The following is a 19,530-nucleotide window of genomic DNA, read 5'->3' on the forward strand; positions in this document are numbered from 1 at the left end:
ATTTTGTGCTAACACCTTTTATGTGAGAAATTACTCTAAGTGAATGGTTTGTTTGGGTTAGAAATACATGAACTGGATTTTTTTTTCAACTTGGGGGAGACTAATAATCAGGACTTTGACTCTAGTTCATAAAACTAAGCCTCAGACAATGTCATTATATATTTCCTTAATGACTTGAAACAAGTGTTATTTTATTGAGGCAACTTTTACATAGAATAAAATGCAGATCTTATATGTACATTTTCATGAGTTTTGATAAATGTATACCCCATGTGTGACTGCCACCTCAATCAAGATATGGAACATTTCTATCATCTGCCCAAATTCTCTAGTCAATATTTACCCCCATAGGCAACCATGATTTTGGTTTCTATCACCAAAGATGAGTTTTTCGTGTTCTTGAATTAGAATCATTCAGTGTGTACACTTTTGTGCAACTTCTTCCCTCTTTTGAGCAACGTCTTTGAGATTCATCTACGTCATTGTATCTGTGCTCATTCTTTCTATTGCAAACTAGTACCTGTCGACAATCTTATGTCACAAGTCTATGCATTCTTGGATAAAATTTTTGTTTAGTCATTCTACTGTTGGAGATTTGGCTATTATGAATAATGCTGTTACAAACAATGCTACTTTAAAAAATCTATTAAGTTGCCCAGCCAAGTTTACAAAATTTCACCTGTAAGCTGGTTTGATCATGGAAATAAAACCACCATCCAATAGATTTACGTAAGTGTTCTTTCAAAGGTATTGTTGAGGTCCCAAAATTAAAGGATCGCCTAGTGACAGATTTTGTTTCAGGGGTCTATATAAATAGACATGACTCACAGGGCTCTCTTAGGGGGAGTTCTCAACCTAACTTAAATCATCACATACACTTGCATGATCAGGACTCAAGCTTCCCCAAATGAAGTTCATGTAACACCAGTGGTGGTAAATAAGATGAAATTAGGTGGTGCATGGACATTTTTATGTTAAATAGTTAAATGTTCATTTTTGTGGTTACTTTTTATTTATGGCAAGTGAAGATGATTTTCTCCTTTACAGTAATGATAGAGTTTCCTTTGGAAAATTTAAGACACTGATGAAAAAATGTTTAGTAAAGCTTCAGCTGGAACTCAAATTATCAATCTGTAGAACACTGGTATTGTGGTTGAGCTAAACTGTAGTGCTAACCTTGCCTCCACCACTTAATGGCTGCACTTAACTTTAGCAAGTTACTCTCCAAGTTTGCTTCAGGATCTGTAAAATGGGATATTAGTACAGATTCCATACATGTACTGTGAGGGTTACATGATAATGTATGTGATACTCTCAGTGAACTGTTGGCTATTTCATTGCAAGAATCAGCAATCAGGTAGATAACCAAACACTGGCCCAGGGATTAATGATGGGAAGGGTTATAGGACTAAGTATCATTTCTGATACTTGGGAAATGTTCGTGGACTTCAGAGGACAAAACCTTAAACAAGCATGCATAGCCAAAAGATAAATTCTAGCAAAAAAGAAAACCCTTACATCTGACTTTCCAAGTTTAAGATCTCAGTTACAACCCTCCAGATCCATCTCCCTCTTTTAGGCAAACTCCACACCAGAAACCCCAACTGCTGAATTTTCAGGTCACATAGTAGGAAGGGAGTGGCTCTCACCTGACTGAACATTGCAATCACCCAGAGAGCTTTTCAAGAATACTGATGTCTGAACTCTACCCCTGTGGTTTTGAGTGGTTGGTGCAGCCAGGGCCTTGACAGTTGTGAAATTTTCTCAGGTGATTCTGATGTGCAGCCAGGGTGATGAAACCCTTGCTTAGCTTGCTATATTGGCTCAGATCAGCTTTGACCCTCCAGGATGGGGTAGAAGTGGGCTGAATTCTACATGCCACCTGGTGACGTTAGGGCAGCAGTAAAAAGCCACATTTGTTTTAGTAGCTTATTTCCACACTTTGGAGGGAGAATGGGCTCAGCTTTTTGATCAATGGTGCAGTTTTGTATCATTCAGGCTGTCTGCAGTTTCTCCTTTCCAGTCACAAGAGAGGAGCCTTAAAGGGCATCAGATATTCTGCCCAGTCCTATTCCAGAGGACTTCTGACTTCTTTAGGAGACCTGATTGGAGGCGCAAGTGAGTTCTTTGCAACCCAAATTTGGATCAGTTATTGAAATGCTGCTAACCTAAGTTATCCCAAACACTAATGGAGTCATTGGAAGAAAGTCAGTTACCGTCAACTGGCTCTGGCTGGCTCCAGATTCCCCTTTTCACCAGACTCCTGAGTGAAGGACTTAAGTTCTAAACCAGGCACAAAAGGGAAGTCAGTGATTCAAGGCTCAAGTTGATATGACACCTCAGAAGTCCTGATTCCAGTTCCTCAGGAAATTCTGGCAGTCTCTGCTGCCTAGCAAGGGCTGTTTGCTGAGCTCCGCCGGGCATGGGGCAGTTGGGCAGTCTGACTCTGAGCGCTGGCTCAGGCATCTTTTGGAAAGCTTGCACCTCTGAAAGGCTACCCACTTACAGACTTTAGGAATCTTCCTGCTTACGCTCATATTTCTATCTCACTTTGGATGCTATAATCTTGGGCTGCTGTCCATTCAGCAAGGGGAAGCTCTTTTCTCTTTCCATAGTCTCACAAATGTATACAAACAGTTTAATCTGTGATTTTTATCACGCTTGTAGGATATATGGAGCTAAGTCAACACGTCTGGGTTTGACTCGCCATATGGGTTGTTTCCTTGTTTTCCATGTAAGACCCAGGAGCCACGCCTCGAGAGGAAACTGCAAGACCTGGGAAGGCCCTAGACTTTGGGACCCCTGGGGCTGGTGCTCCTCATTATCTCCACAGATGGAGAAAACTTCACAAGTCATGCTGGGTGGGACTCTTGCCTACCATGTCTGTGGGATCTCCCCTTACCCTATTCTTACTCCAAGAATTACAATGCCTCATGGAATTACTCAACAAGATAACTATTTAGAATTATTGTTTTAGTTTATTACATTGGTGCCAACCAAATATATGCTCAACTACTGCTTTTATGTAGTTACTGAGTTTTTTTTTTTTTTTAAATAATGGCAGAGTCTTGGTCCCTTTAGTTATGGACAGACGACAGATGTAACTTCTCTTAGGTGAAGAGTGACATCAAGCCCATATAGCTGTTTGGAAAAAAAAACCAAAAACATGATGAAATAAAAATACAATAGAGAAAGGAGGAAAGTTCATAGCTTCATTCTTTGGCGTGGTCCATCTTACAAAGTGTAACTGTATAAAACTAGGAAAAGTTCAAAATAGTTGGATATATTTAAGGTGTTTCCAACATGCAGTTAGATTTGTGTTTATTAAATCTTATTTTCCATATTACATACAGAAAATAAAAATATAGGGAGCACATTTCCAAGGATGAAATTTCCACATTTATTTTTCTTTCATGTGCATAGAAAATGGCAGTGAAGTGTCCTATGAAAGAGACAGGTAATGGGCATGGCGCTGCGATACCAGACGGGACCTTGTGCTTCCAAAGTACACTGTTCATGGTGAAGACAAAGGATTTTGTAGTTTGTTTTTAATTGCTACCAGTTCCTTGGGTTTCCCATTTGTTTTTTAAGCTGTCAGTTTCTTCAGATCTCTTTCCAAATGACACACTGCATTACAAATGATGGCACTTAACCAATGTGGCATTTCCATATTTACATCAATAAAAGAAATTTACAAGACATAATAGCATACAATCTTGACATTTAGTAATAGCAATAAAACATGAAGGGGCATCCATTTTATTTTTTTCTGTACAAACTATCAGAACATAACTTTATTCACATAAAAAAATCATCTTTAATTTGATTTGACCTACACATTCCCCATCTCATTTCATCCATTTCTCAAACCTCTCATCACATCACCCACACCTTCACCAGACTACAGAATCTACAAGTAATTAGATCTAACACCTAAATAGAGCTTAGAAAGTCCTCTCCCAAAGGTTTCCTCATTTCCCTGATAATTCCTCAAAAAAGAAAAAAAAAGCACTTCACTCGTTCCTTCCACTTCACTTTCACATTTCAGTCATAAATCAGCAAGACGGACTTGTCACCTCAATCCAAACAAGGTTAGAAAGAAAGAGTTCCTCTGCTGAGCGTCTTGCTACACCCATGAGTCTGGGGACCCTGGGTACTGTTCTGCTCTATAAGAAGGTCGTTTAGTAGAATAAAAGTCTACATAATTTGTGGTTGATTTCAGTCCATACTGTGTTGAGTAATCAGTAGAAGCTGGAAAATGAACTCGATCATCAAAATAAGGGTCTTCATAGCTATGAGGAGACTGCAAATACATTCTGTATGCATCAAAGTTCTTTCTGTTGGAGTCATCTTGACTATAATACAGCTGTTGATGCTGTTGGCAGAATGAAAAGGCAAATAAATAAAAGGAATTTAAAAGTATATATTAAAGTAAAAATTAATGTGGGCTTTGGGCTTCATATTTTTAAAGAACATTCAATATTTGCAGACTAAAGGTCAAACGTTGTTTCTGGCGCATGCTGTGTGTTTACTAGTGGACTCTAAGGATTTCAAACTTCATTCACAGGAGGGTTGTTGAGTTAGCTCAAGTCCTGTCCTAAGATCTCGAAAGAAGTCAGTGCCTCGAGAGAGCCCGAGATCACAGGGGCAGGGGCCTGGCTACCTCCTCTCCTTGCCAGAGGTTCTGTTCTGTGCCCGGCTGTGGAGGGGCCTGTTACCTAAGTAGACCAAACGAGAGGATGATCTTGATTTTTGCTCTGACACAGAGAAATTATGAATTTAGTTGGGGATTAGGTTTTTGGGCTTCAGATAAATATATAATTGCAGAACTACCTTTTAAAATATTTATCTCAGAGATTAAGATTAAATCCATCCCTCAATTTTAAAAGACGTGGTTTGGTGAACAACAGTCATGGTTTGGAAACTCTGATGTAAGTTGTACCATTACAAGCAATCTTAAGGCAGGAGCATAGTAAAATTAGAAGAGACATGTGAGCAAATACAATTCTAGAGGAAAAGCCTTGCCCAACTGGGACTAACAAATCCACCTGTGAGGAAGCCAGGTCAGGCGCACGTGGGCATCCACCCCCCCATTTCCTTTTGTTCTGTCTTAGCTTTGACCTCACATTAGTTTCTTCAGATTGTCATGTGTTTCTTCTTGATTATGCCCAATCCCCCCACTTAGTTTGGTGTAACAAATGTGCCACATAGGAATCAATGTCATGTTCTGGAACTAAAAGTATTCTAACATTATAGAGATTTCAGAGCTAAATTCTCTTTTCAGTCAGAGTTATGATTCTGAGGCTATTTTTTCTGACTAAAATACTATTGCATAAATTATGAGTAACTTGAAAGTTCTTTTTCTTCTGTCTACAGAAAAAAGATGGGGTCTTAGATCATTCTTATCTGAAGGACAGGATATAATCTTGTTTTGGGAAACTCTAATTGCTTTGTGTTATTGGAAGGTAAGAGGAGAGAGCATATAACCCAGGTTGGCCATGGCACCAGGAAGGGCCCCAAACTGATTGCAGGCCCCTCATATAACTGGTGTTACAACCACTGGTTTCCTAGACTATTAGAGTGGGGTCCACCGCAGCAGGAACTGAATCCACTTTGGTATCCGAGACAGACAGACCTGGCAGTGTAGTCAGTGTTTTTAAATCATGGAGCTTGGACAGAAAGGGCATTGTGAAGATGGAGAATAAGGTATACAAAAAAGAGAGCAATGAGATGAGAGTGAGGTGTGCTTACCAACCATTCTTCACCCAGAGGCTGAAAGAGCTTTTAGAGCTTAAAAAAAAGAGTAGGAAAAGGAAACTGTTGGGCAAAGAACATGAGCTAAAGCCTTCTCAGCTGTTCCATCAGTGGCATGGTGGTCTCTGCAGCATGGATGTGGATGTTCAAGGACATGAGGCTACCGTGGAAATGCTTTGTTTAAGTCATGGCTGAGTTTCTGAGGAGTGAAGATCCCCAGGAAAAGCTCCTTGGGCCCTGCAGTGCTGGCCCAGTTCTGGGAAATCAACCGACGGGGACCCTTTACTGTGTTACAGCTAATTGGCCTTCTGTAAAAATGATATTGCAAATTCACCTGTAGCCGTCTATTTTGTTCTCTTGCTGGTGAGGAATAGGAACTGATGTAAATTGGTGAAGGTTTGCTGGAGCCTGTAAGAAAATATTTTATGAAATTAAAAGTAGTGCTCATTACTCTGGTCCATTAGGCTGTGTGGCCTCCCCTGCACTGGGCCTGGTGCTGTCCCTGAAAGACCCTGCCTTCCCCAGAGCCAGTGTAGACTGGGGCTGCTGCTTACCCAGGGCTAGTGGGGGTTAATAGCACAAGTAGGCCAGGTGTGTGTTTTACCAAAAAGCAATGCCAGTGCGGAGCCCATCCAAAAAGGGTTCCTTCTCAAGCTCAGCCCACACCTGGGAGGATTTCTCCAGCTGGTTTTGAACAGCAGCATAGCCCCTTGAGCTGAGAAACACCACTTTTTCAGGGCTCTGAGCTAGAGCAGTGGGTCAGAGAGGAGAAGGAAAACACAATATTAGAACAAGCCCCATGCCTTCAACACAGCTGTGATTCAAAATCCCAGGTCCTGTAAAGAGCAGGCCTAGCATGTTCTAAGCAGTTGGGTCACATGGAGGCAGTCTTCTGTCTGCATATTTAAGTATGTTTGAAAACAAAATGAACTTGGCAATCAGATAATTGTCTTCAAAAGTCCACAGCACACTCCCGATGGTGTCATTAGTTACCCTTCCATTATTGTTAAGGTTAGCAAAGATTTTATTTTTCTTAATGAGGAAAATGAAACGTACTTGAGGCAAATTAGTTTATTGAAGCAAGCAAAGAAGATACAGAAGGGTATGCATGCTAAAGAGGTGCTCTTTAAAGTAAAGCAGGCTACTGCCAATCTGAAGCAAACATGCACTTCAGTCTGTGTGTGCATTTCTTTTTGCATAAGGCTTGGTGTTTGAAATGTAGCATCTGCAATTTTCTGAGCTATTAATTGCCATAGTAACAACAGTCGATTAGTACACAGTCCTGTGAAAACACAATTTCAAAGGCAACAGCACAACTGAGACTGCTCCCCCAGCAGTAGCTAAGGTGCCACCAGCTTATTTCTTTCTTTCCAGTAAATAGGCTTTTTGAGAAAAGAGTATCTTTTTTGGGGGGGAGGGGATAGCTCACATTGACTTATTTGAAATCTCTAATGTAGTTATAATTTTCCAGAGACAATATTAAATGAGAATGGAGACAATATTAAATCTTGGTAACCCTTTGGGCTGGCATCCTTTAAATAAATTAAATTACATGCACAGCTTTCTGTATATTTAATAAAAATATTAATACTATGTAACATTATTTTTGTCACTCTAAAAAAGTAATCACTCTGAGGAGAATCACACTTTGCTATTCATTCAAACTCTTTTCCATGAAAACATAAATGAAATTGATCTCCATTCACTGGTTTAAATTTAGGAGATAAGCCAGTCTAGAAGACATAGCCCCTGCAGAGCTACACTGAGTTCAGGATTCTGATGCATGTGGGAAACACAGAAAGAGACCGCTTGTGCCAGGAGGGGACAGGGCAAAGAGACTGTACTGCTGAGCAGCAGAAATGAATTCTCTTTTGGATACGGCCCCCTTCTTAAATGTGGCCACCATACAACTACCTACCTGCCTATATACATACATACAGGTACTAGCTTGTTTCACTGTACAAGTGGAAAAGGCAACAATCGCAAAGTAGGGAAGGGAGAGACTGAAACATGGTTTGCTGCTGGGGGACCATCTCAATACAAGCACAGGCTACTTCCCAGGACACTGGCCGAGTGTCTGGAAACGCGGTTTTTCCAGAGACTGTATCACACACCCAACTGGTGTCTTACCAGGGTACAGGCCTTTATGTGTGGCATCCCCTTGGCTATTGTAATACTGCATAGGTGGCTGGGTCCTATCGTATTCAGAGCGAGGGTCTCTGATTCCTAACAGTGCTGGTGAGGAAGAGGTGCTGCCAACTGAAGGGAGAGGCAAACGGAGGAGGGAGAAAGAGGAGAAGAAAGAGAAATCAGACTGTCAGTGTCTCTGGAAAACCCTCTCCAGAAAAACAAAGGTCAGTGATTAGAAATGCCACGCAGCTGGTGCTAAAAATCAGCTCTTAGGATCAGCTTAGGTCTGGAAGCAGCCAGACCCGAGTACCACAACTGTGACCTGTGGCCCACCACTGTGCGAATCAGCAATGTCTACACATGGACTCATTCATTAGTGGAAGAGTCAGCCACCCAGTTAGAGGCCCCGCGCAGAAATCATGCAGGTTTCCCCGCCAGCATGTCTTTTTGAAACTGAGTGAATGATCGTAACTACTAGCCATGCAAGAGTTACATTTGCTGTTTTATGATCTCAGCTCAGTTGCTTGTAAAACACCCATCTATTATCCTTTATGTATAGCTCTTCAGTAAACAGAAATTTTATGGCATGTTTTGATTTCTAATTATTTCAAAAATATCTGCAACTCTAAATGTGTTTGAGTAAGGGCGCCCAGTCCATAAAATTTATAATTCTTTTTATGGTGATCTGCTGTCAGGAAAATTATGTAAACTCAGTAGACCTGGCTCATCAAGAAGCTCATGGCGCTAAGCCCTAAAGACTGCCTAGCCCAGCCCAAGCCAAATGTCTAATAATAACCGCTCTATCTTTGGGTCTCCTTTTGGGCGTTTTTGCACAGAAGGAAGGCAGAAACATTTCACATATATATATATATTTTCTTTTATCATTAAAAAAATCATCTTGCTTCTACTGAAGTTCATTACAAAGAGAGGCCATGTATTCACTTTATACATTTAACAACAGCCCCAAGCCCTGGCACCAGTGGTTTTGCACACATTGTTGCTTCCAGAGGAAGGCTGATAGTAAAATACTTTTCCTAAAAAGTCACTTCACTGACATAGGGTAGCTCTGTGTTACACATGTGAGCTTGCATGGTCAGTGTCTATGTGCTGCTTACCATGATTACTTTCTAGAAGGTAGTAAGATAGAAAACATCTCCTCCTACCTCCCACAATTACATTAGCAAGGTAGCAGATGTGCCCATAAGCAGATCCCACATTAGAACTAAGCCCTAAGCCCTAAGAAAAAGTGGAGAAACAGGAGTAGAACAGACCCTACCTCTGAACAAAATCCAAGAAGGCACCTAGGAGCTTAGACAGGGGCTGGTTAACACTGTCCAACATGTATATGTACAGGGTCCTCAAAACAAATTCATTGCTTAGTAACTATACGTTAATCTATCTAAAATTGCTCGTGCTTTTACTAAGTGGCCGTATCTCTTGATTTCCCTGGCATCCCTATTTCTAAATTCCTGAGGATTCTGAGCATTTTTCTGGAAGAAGACAGTTTTGGGTTATACCGGGGAACTCAGCAAGGATGTTAGAAACCAGACATACAGGTCTTTTTGAAGAAAACAACCTGTAATTTTAAAACTAAGACATAAATATACACCATACATAGTTGGCACAGATAATTAAAAAAAATTCCTAGAACAAGTGGGGCCATCCAATTATGTGGCAAGAACCACTGTCATATATTAGTCTTTCTGGTCACATTTGTCCACATGAGAAATAACTCTGTCAGCAGTCGCACTGCTGAGTAAGACAGATAATATTTCTATGTCAGAATGGGGGATTTAAAGCCAAATAATAAGATAAAGTATTTATTACTTTTCCTATCTCATTTTGTTGAGAATTAAATTCACAGGATTGGCTGGCTTGGTAGTAATAATCTGCCTTACATGTAAAAAAAAATGTAGTCTGAATCTCAGAACACTCTTTAACCAAGTTAAATACTACAAATAGATAGGTGGTATGGTTGTCAAGAATCTTAAAATCAAAGAGAATTCCTACCCCCACCCCTAAGGCCTGTTCCCTTCAGCTGTGGATGCTGGGAGTCTGCAAAGGAAAGGAGGAGGCTGTCCCAGGTTCGGGGCTTAAGATCCGTTAAAGGATCCTGCTTCTGAGAGGTTTTATCAAGAAACTTCAAAAATCTTTTTGGAGGAGATTTCAAGCCTCTGGTCGGCATGCAGACAGGGAAGCCGTTTTCAGGTATAACTCAAGACTGTTCTCAAGTGTGGTGTCCCCTCTCCTGCATTCTAGTCACCTGTTCAGCTTGTCAACTGCAGATTCTAGGGATCCTTTTCAAACCTAGGGAGGCAGAACCTTGCAAAGAGGGCCTGTTATAATTTTATGCTAATGTTGACGTAAATGTGTATAAACTTTTAACATGGAAAGAAGAAAGTGGGTGTGTGGTTTATAACAGTGTGTAATTCCTAAAGAAGGCTCTCAGTTGCAAGGGCTGTGTTGGAGGTGACAGGCTTAACCAGCTTATGTTCAATCTTGGGAAACAATGTTCTGTCACAGAAAGGCTCTTATATAGGAGTGAAGTTTACCCACTGACCTGACTGAATGATGGGTGACATCTGTTGGTTGGTGGTAGACAAGGAAGGATGTGATTTGAATCGGTCTCGTTCTAATGTCGACACAGGTGTAATAAAATGGTTCTGATTCCACCCATCCTGCAGAGTTAAAAGAGAAAAAGAAACATCTCAAAATGAATAATGACATTTCATTACAATAAACGATTACAAGTGTGTGCTTCGCTGAATACTAATTAAGCCAGAGCTATTCTTGTAGGTTACCTTTTTATAAATGCTCCGGAGGTCCCGATATTGCCATAATGTATTCAAGACCTGGGCTGCTGCCTTCACCACTTTCAGAGATGATCTAGGGAGAGAGTGAGGACGTCAATGAGTATGGGTGGCACAGCCTCAGCTCAGAGGGATTCAGGCTGCAAATCTGTGGCCAAGAGGCCATTTGTCTCAGGGCCATAGGGATGGAGGCTGCAGATGGCAAACACCACCATGGGACCAGGTATGCCTGGGAGTCGATCAAATTCAGGACTGGGCCAGAGGTGGCAAGAACAAAAGTAACACCATCAAGTAGAAGTTGTGGCCAGGATAAGCCTAAGGAGAGAGCCTCCTCAGGTGCAAACACAACCTCCCTCCATATTTCTACCAGGGGCTGCTGACCTCAATGGGGCTTTGGGATTAATGCGACCATGACCACACATCCTGTGTTGGGGCACTCTCCCAAGTTACATTGTTTTTCTCCCTCTTCATGATTAGGACTTCATCTAAACACCTTCATTGCCTTCTCATTCTTAAGTCTATGTAAACAAATGTATGTGTTCTAATGTTCAATTTGGAAAACATGACCACAGGTATTATTTCCCCTCCTGGAAGACATTTGGCAAATGTTGGTGCTCTGTTAAAGCACTGCTGATGAGTTACTGTATATTACCTTGGGAGTCACTGCTCTAATCAATGGTCTCTCTGGTGAGTGAAGAGGAGACACAGTTTCCTGCCCACTAAGGTCTTCTGATCACCACGGTGGAGTGGTGCTTATGGTCCAGGGCTTGGGGAAGTCAGCTCTAAGCACCTCTGTCTTCAGACTTTGCTTAACATTGAAAATTTGACTTCAGATGTATATATCAGATCTAAATTCTGCTTTTTTCTTCTCTTTATTGTCCCAATTAAACTCTCATGAAGTGAAGGAGAGAGGTGAGCAGGCAGTGAGCCACTTCCTCAGGCCTAACAACAGCATGCAGGTTGCTAATGATTCTGAGGGTTGAGGTGAGGGCCAGGAACGGGCAGATTCAGGGGCATCACAGGTTCTGTTCTGGTTGAGGGTGGGCATTTCTGCATCCACCTCCACCCTCACCTGCCTCCCAAGACTCACCCCTCTCAGTGTTCCAGACAAGTGAAGAGCAGAGGTAGGTAACACCAACCCACTCAAAGCCTTCCTAAACTTCGTATTTCCAAAGTAGACCAATAAGGCAATACCTAAACTCCTCAAATAAATGAACAGAGGTGAAATTTCAGGTATCCAAGATGGTCTCTGGAAGACAGACTTTGGGGAACAGGCTCTCACACTTCACAGCCATCCTGTTCTCAGCAGGGTCCTGCCACTGCTGCTTCCCTTATCTCCCTGTGTTTAAGTGTTAGGCAGCAGGGGTGGAGGCATTAAAGGCAGACCCTGCACCTGGTTAAAAGGAGGATGGCTGTAACACCCAATGAGGCAGGGCAGTGCCTTGACAAAAACAGATAGGCTAGATATTTTCAGATATAAACTGGGTTTCCTTCCTTGGGCTCATGTGCTGAATCCTCATCTCTTTGACCTTTAGTATAAGAGAGAGCAGCCCTCATACCTCTTTTCTTCCCTATCTACATTTACTTTCTTGGTTGTCTTTTCCATTTTACTGCTCTAAAAGCCATTTATATACTGATGACCCGCAAATTTATATCTCCAGCCTGAACCTCAGCTCTGAGCTCAACTCATATATTTTACTGCTGACCAGACAGTCTACTTGTGTGACTAATAGACATCTCAAATATAACATTTCCAAAGCAAACTCCTGGTCAGCCCTAAAAACCTGCTCCTCCTGCAGGCTTTCCCATCTTGGTAAGTGGCAATTCCATCCTGTGGACTCTTGTCAAAGACCTTGGAGTCCATGACACTTTCCTCTTCTTACGCCATTCACTAATCCATCAGCAAATTCTGTTGAATACACCTTTCAAATATGTCAGAGTTGACCACTTCTTCCCTACCTCAACTGCTTCCACCACTAGTCTCCACTATGTGTTTGCTTGTACGTGTGTGTGCATACATGTGTGTGTGTGTGTGTGTGTGTATGTGGGATGGGAGGGGGGCACGGCGGTCATGTCACTCTGATCTCTTTAAAAGGGAGGTCAGATCGTGTCACTCATCTGCTGAACAGTCTCCAACGGCTTCCGGTTTTGCTTAGAATGAAAGGCCTTACATTGACCTACAGGGTCCTATACCTCTGGCCCCACTTTCTCTGTTTCTCTTCCTCCTCTCCCCTTCACTTGCTCAGCTCCAGCTCCACTTGGCTTCCCTGCTGTTCCTCATTTTTTCTCAGGTTCTCTCACTTGATGTCCTCCTCTGCCTGAAGTGCTCTTCTCCCAGGGAACTGCATTGCTCCTCCTGTCCCCTCCTCCTGGTCTGTACTCAAAAAGTACTACCTCTGCAAGGCCTTCTATGATCCATGACATATCTTTCCCTGGCAAGGTCTATCACCTTCCCTGATTTCATTGTTCACCCTACCCCTCAGCACCACCCCCCACGCTCTGTATTGCTCGTTTGGCACCTTATGGATCTTGCCTGGGGACACAAGCTACCTGAAGCGGGGCTGCTGTGTGATCTGTTCCCTGCTGTAAGCCCAGCACTGAGAATCATGCCTGGCATATGGTAGGTAGGCATATATAAATACTTGGTGAAAGTATTATGGAAAACGAATGTGTGTTGAGTTAGGAGACCACTTGATTTGGTCCAGAACTTTCTGAATCTCTTGTTTTGCAAAAAATATTAGAATGAGTACTAACTTTTAAAATATGTATATGCAAAGGTTTTAGCATTGGCTTAGCATTTCTCCAGCCTCTTCTGTCATTCACAAGTGCAGGCTGTCTTGTGACCTTTTAAGAGCATAAAGTGATTATGGTCATCTCAGGAGAAGAGGGAGGGTCTGGGAGGGTGAGTTAGTGGGACAGGACTTTTGCCTTATCTGTAATCTTTCATATCCTTTAAAATAAAGACACTGTATGCATTTATTACTAATGAAATTTTAGAAATACACAAGACAGAAAGGACTGAAAGAAAATACCATTACTATTGAGGTGTGGTTTCGGGGGGGGTGAGAATATGATGTTATTCTTATATTTTAGAAATTCCTTCAAAAGTGTAAACAAAAAGACTGGATCAAACATAATATGAGTACTAGCACTATTATTCAGCCAATTAATAAATATTTGCTGATCACCTATTATGGATGGGCCAGGCTTTATTCTAGATGTGAAGGATACAACAGTGAATCCAACTCAAAGTCCCTGCTACTGGGGTAGTCAGACACTAGAGGAAGACATAACTTACATATCAGGGGGTGGAGCATAAGGAGAGAGGTATCATGTTACCATGGCTGGGGCAGCCTGCTGTCCTGTTGTTTTGAGAAGACACCAAGCATCCCTATTCGCCATTTCTCTCATTTGATACTAAGGCAAATGTATAGTCACTGCTATAGCTCCATGACAAAACCCTCATTTTTGGCCACTGATTCTCTAACCTTTACTTCGAATCTTCACCAGGTAGGTGTCAGAAGCAAAGGGAAATGTGTGATTCAAGCCTAGGGCATATCCTGGCAGCCCCCCGCTACTGAGCAGTGATTTTAATACTTTCCAGGTGCCTGACAGAAGAATCAATCCCAGAACTGAAGATTCAGGAAGATGTTCTTGCAGAACAGGCTCCAGGCTTGAAGCAGAGCCAAAGGCACAAGGGAAATGGTGCCTCTGGATTTTACTCATCCTGACATTTCTGGATTCTTCCTGGGGCTGACATGACCAATTGTGGCTTTAGGGACTGCTTGAGTGTCTATGTCCCCCTAAAATTCATATGTTGAAATTCTAACCCCCAAGGTGATGGTATTAGGAGGTGGGACCTTTGGAAGGTGATTAGGTCATGAAGGAAGAGCCCCCATGGGATTACTACCCTTTTAAAAGAAGCCAAGGAAGACCTTTCCACCTCTCCTGCCATGTGGGGACCCAGCTAGAAGGTACTGTCTTTGAATTTAAAAGGTAGCCCTCACCAGAAACCTAATCTGTCACTGCCTTGAACTTAGACTTCCCGACTTCCAGAGCTGTGAGAAATAAAATTCTCTTATTTATAAGCCACTCAGTTCACAACATTTTGTTGCAGCAGCATGAATAGACTAAGACAGAGACAAAAACCAATGTAGGTTGAGGGTATTACAATAATATCAAACCTAGAAAAAGGCCACATAACAAAAACTACCTCTCCCAGCATAACAGGTTTTAAGCGCTGGAGACTGCTTAGCTTATCAGCATGTAAGAAAGGTATTCTTGACAAAGGCCCTCAGCACATGACAATTTCAAGGAATGAGTGCCTGGCATTTGCCCCTCCTTGTCGCAGACTTGCCTGTCCCCCCTGCCTTTGGTTATGTTCACCAGCTTCTCTATGCCTCCTGAGTCGGCCAGAGCTTTGGCATTCTCCATGTTTTTGCTGGTAACCTCGTGCAGAGCACAGCAGATGGCCGCCATGGTTTCGTCAGACAGTATGCTGGGGCCGTTGCCGCCGGGAAGCCGGTTGACCAGGTCTCGCATAGCGTATTTTCCTGCCAGAGGCAAAATATTAAATTCTGCTTCTAGAAGGTACTAGGTTATTGTTACTGCTGAAAGATTCTGGTAGTGAGTAGTCTCTTAAAAACAAAAACTCAAGAGAGATAATAACAGAAAAATTAAAAAAAAAACATGGCAAAGAAGAAAAGGACAAATGTAATATCAGGGAAAGCTCACATTTACTGCAATGTAACTTGAAGAAATGATTGGTTTATAAAACATTACTGTCAATCGCTGAAGGAAAATGTAAATCAGTGCATAAAATTGAGTAGACTAATCAAGTTGCCTTTGTTCAACTATATTCAGTAACAGTGAGTAACGAAGGAATTATGATAGTAAATTTTACTCTTGATAGAATTCCTATGCATCAAAACACCTCAATTTTCTCTTAAACCTTTTTAAAACTAATCTTTGAATCTAAACCAAGTAAGGCTGCCAAACAATACTTTTCATTAAATCTTTCTGGATCTTAATGTGTGAACTGGATACAGTTACATATTTTTATCAAGCTAAGGGTGTATATCAGATGATCTGACATCAATGGAGACTACATGTTAGTTTTTTTAAAAGAAGATACAGTTAAATTTGGCTATTAAAATTATGGGTATAATCTCACAGGAATACTGCAATGATGATAAAGTTCTTGCTAAGACAAGGTTAGGGGAATCTCACAGCTATTGCGGTACTTCTTTATAGATACTGAATTTCTCTTTTTTTCCTCTCCAAAAAAAGATTATCTCTAGCTTTTTCAATTTCAATTATCAACTGACAAACTGGAATAAGTGCACTACAAACACAAGAAATTAACTAAAGCTCAAGTAAATATTTTCTTAGTTTTCCTCCCTATGCTAATAATTGAGTGGCTCTAAATGAGGTTTTTATAAAGACCTATTTATACACAATAGTAAGCAGTAGAAGACAGGCCCAATGACATGCTGTGTAATTTGCAGTGTGTCAGAGGGAAGGTGTTGGCTTGCTCACAGCACACTCTGTTATGAAGAGTGGAAAAACAGTGCTGACACTGGAAGGCCACAAGATATATGTGGTATTTTAGAATAGATGATAAGTTAGCACTGGTGATTTTGAATACTCATGAATGACCAAAAGGTCCATGACATGCAATTTGTCATTTTGCTAAGGCACAACTTTAAATTGCACTCCTGGGGCTCAGTCTGAGGCAGCTCTGCCTGTGAGTGAATAAGCCCAGTGGATCCAAGAGCCTACACCTCCAGACGTGGGGTGTGTCCCACTGAGTTGAGTATGCAGTAACTTTTGTAAAGTGACAAAACTTTGTTTCTTTGTGAAAAATGGCTCTGAAAAGAAGGTGTTTTGCTATTACTGGTGATGGATTTGAAAAGAGAGTGAAGAGGTCAGAGAAGGAGAGGGGTTCTTAGGAATAGAAGTGCTGGGGAAATTAGAGCCAAATACTGAATCCAGGAGGGCCACAGATCTCACAGGAAGGAAGGAACAGGGAAACAAGAAAAAGTGATTCATGGAATAGTCCAAGAGTACTCCAGCTGGGAAAAAATGCTCATCGCTGGAGAGATAAAAGGATAGTGGAAGTTAAAAAGGGTTATTCATAGAAAACACAGGGATGCATTGAGAGAAGAGTTAGGATTCAGAACACACATTTCTCCTCCCAGAGGTCTCAGCACTCAGCGGTGCTGGTTTGATGCCTGCTGGGCTACCTGTGTCTTCTCCACATTGTAGAATATGAGAGGCCATAAGATGTGTGTGTCAACCATTTTTTTTTTGTTTAGCATTAAGAACTCCCCAATTAAACATGCTTCTTATAAGAAACCCAAACAATTGAGATATAATAAAATAACTTTAAAAAATTCTCTCTTTGGGGACTTAAAGGATTTCTCTCAAGAAAGTTCGGGAGCTGAGAGCTATAGCAAATCTACTGGAATCAGGCACAAGCTGGACTACGAACAGAGAATGGAGGAACTTCCTTTCCTTCCATGGGGGATGATTTGGCTCAAAGAAGTGGTGCATTAAGAGCAGGTTAATCTGGGCAGCAATTTAAAATAGCAATTCTGCCAGGTACTGTGTGAAGGGTTTTCTCTATAAGTCACCACATTTAATTCTTACAGCAACTCTTTACAGTAGCTATCGCTGCCCTTGTTCTCTCTCCCTCTCTCATGGTAAGTGGATTTCAATACAAGTTCAATACAGATTCACATGAATCCACATAAGATCTTGTCCCATTTCCCCCTCTTTTGACCTGTCACCAGCTGTGGGACTGGTGCAGGGCTTGGCAGTTTGTAAAGGGCTCCCTCACTCCCTCTCTCATTTCCTCTTCACAGCAAACACCCAGTGAGGACAGCAGGCTTCCTTGCAGAGATGGGGCTGGGTAAGTGTTTTCTTTCATTTCCAATCTCGATGAAGAAACTGAGACTGGGTGGGGTTTCCAGGACATTCCGGGTTGCACGAACAGTGAGTAGATTCAGGATTGCAGGTCAGGTCTATGGAGGGTCCCTGGTCTTTTCTTTACCCACAACCGGCTTTGGATGTGGCAATGCTCTGGGACAAGCAAGCTGCCTAGGGCACAAAACTTACAGAGGTACTCATTCCTCAATCCATACACGTGCCAGTCATAGCCTTGAACTAACCTGAGAGTGAAGGTCTCCTAACATTTAGTGCCCTTGAGCCTTGCTTACCTCCCCCTAGTCCTAATCCTACAGTGGGTGGAAATGGCCTCGGGACAGTGTTCTGTCCTGGGGTAAGCATTTATACAGATCTGAAAGGGAAATGCTACAAAACATTCCTTTTTAATTTAGAGCATGGCAGTGTTGAATTAGCAGATTGTCAGTCTCAAAACTGGAAAGGGAGAAGTAACATTTTTTTGTTGCTCAGGAAATAGGCCTCTCTTGGGAAACAGAGACACTAAATCTATCAAATAGGGTTGTACAATTAAAATTGCTGGCTTTTCTGAAAATTCACTTTCCCTAATGTTTAATGAATGAGCCTGCATCCTGCTGAAAAAGAATGGTTGCAAAGCTGGGGTACCCAAACATGCCAAGAAACTGGGGCTCAGTTATTAATAATTTTAGATGTCACATATTTATTAATCAAAAGAAGAGTTTTATAAATATTGCAGACGTACCTATGAGTTCCTTGTTGCGAACATCGAGTGCCATATTCCTCAAGGCAGTTGCCACAGAAGAAACAACTCTATCATTATCCATTCTCAGAAGTTCTACAAGGATGGGTAGTCCTTTTTCTTTTCGGACGGCTGCCCGGATATATGCTGCAAACTAGTGAGCAAAATAAGGCAGTAAGTATTATAAAACAGGGTTCCACTCTCATATGTTACTATCACCTAAAAAAGATGTTTCCAAAGATGAACTAATAGATTAAATGTTTTCTTTCCAATTGAAGATTAAAGCTGTGGTGTCAGTAAAGAGAAAACCATAGTTTGGGAGAAAGATAGGTTGGGATGACTGATTTGAAAAGAAATGATGACTGATTTAAAAAGAAATCCCAAAGGCTGAAAATCTAGAATCACCATCTGCCAGATATTTTTGTGCAGAAAAGAGAAGGCAGTGATTACTTTCTATCTCAGATACATAAACATGATTAAGGAAGGATCGTGCGTTTTCTTTGCAGTTGGGCCCATGCCAGGCCCAGAGGCTATAAATAGGATGGCAGAGACAGTAACCCATCAGTGCACATTACAGGAGAACCTGTCTCCATCAAGTCATTTTTTTCCCAATATTTCCTGCAACAATATTTAGAGTTCAGTAACCTGTCAAGGAAATTGCTTAGAAAAATCCCTTGCCTCAGAAGAAAGGGAATTCTCCAGAAACATCTAGCATCATAATTCATACACACTGGTACAACAGTAAGTATATTTGTGTGCAAAATGCATTCTCATTCAAGATTAGTTAGCTGCTGCTGCCGATTTTAAAAAAATCACAGTCAAAAAATTCTTTTGTGATTATGAGGCAACTCTATACAATGAGTCAGTCTGTGTATCTTATGAATTGGAAATGAGTGCTAGGTCATCAGCGAAACAGTCAAAAAAAGTGACACTAGCAAATGGGTCTTTAATCTTGTTTTGAGCTTTGAGCTTTAATGGACTTTTTTAACCAATGCAAATCATCTTTCAAAATTTAGGGTAATTGAAGATATTGCTCATAAAACATCTAACACTTTCCTGCTGTGACCAAGACATCAGGACAAAGACCTACCAGTCCTTTGTATTATTCTGAATGTTAAAATAGGTGATTGACCATCCAGTTTCTTGAATACCAACAGAATAGATTATTCTAAT

General features: G+C 41.4%; 1 protein-coding gene across 5 annotated transcripts in view; it reads right to left on the reverse strand.

The window, feature by feature from the left end:
* Window positions 1-3,286: 3,286 nt before the first annotated feature.
* PKP4 (plakophilin 4) overlaps window positions 3,287-19,530 on the reverse strand; it is a 106,396-nt gene continuing 90,152 nt past the window's right edge. For 4 of the 5 annotated variants that reach the window (XM_008059920.1, XM_008059921.2, XM_008059919.1 and 1 more), the window contains exons 14-20: window positions 18,361-18,511; window positions 15,052-15,247; window positions 10,686-10,770; window positions 10,445-10,562; window positions 7,885-8,013; window positions 6,089-6,162; window positions 3,287-4,375 (exon numbers count right to left, since the gene is read on the reverse strand). In XM_008059920.1, coding sequence (XP_008058111.1) covers window positions 4,127-4,375; window positions 6,089-6,162; window positions 7,885-8,013; window positions 10,445-10,562; window positions 10,686-10,770; window positions 15,052-15,247; window positions 18,361-18,511 — 1,002 coding nt within the window. In that variant the 3' untranslated portion in view covers window positions 3,287-4,126. The remainder of the gene's footprint in view (window positions 4,376-6,088; window positions 6,163-7,884; window positions 8,014-10,444; window positions 10,563-10,685; window positions 10,771-15,051; window positions 15,248-18,360; window positions 18,512-19,530) is intronic. The other variant, XM_008059922.1, reaches the window with a different exon arrangement.

This window comes from Carlito syrichta, unplaced genomic scaffold (genome assembly GCF_000164805.1).
Source record: "Carlito syrichta isolate Samal-C Ts95f unplaced genomic scaffold, Tarsius_syrichta-2.0.1 Scaffold304443, whole genome shotgun sequence".
Taxonomy (NCBI): Eukaryota; Metazoa; Chordata; class Mammalia; order Primates; family Tarsiidae; genus Carlito; species Carlito syrichta.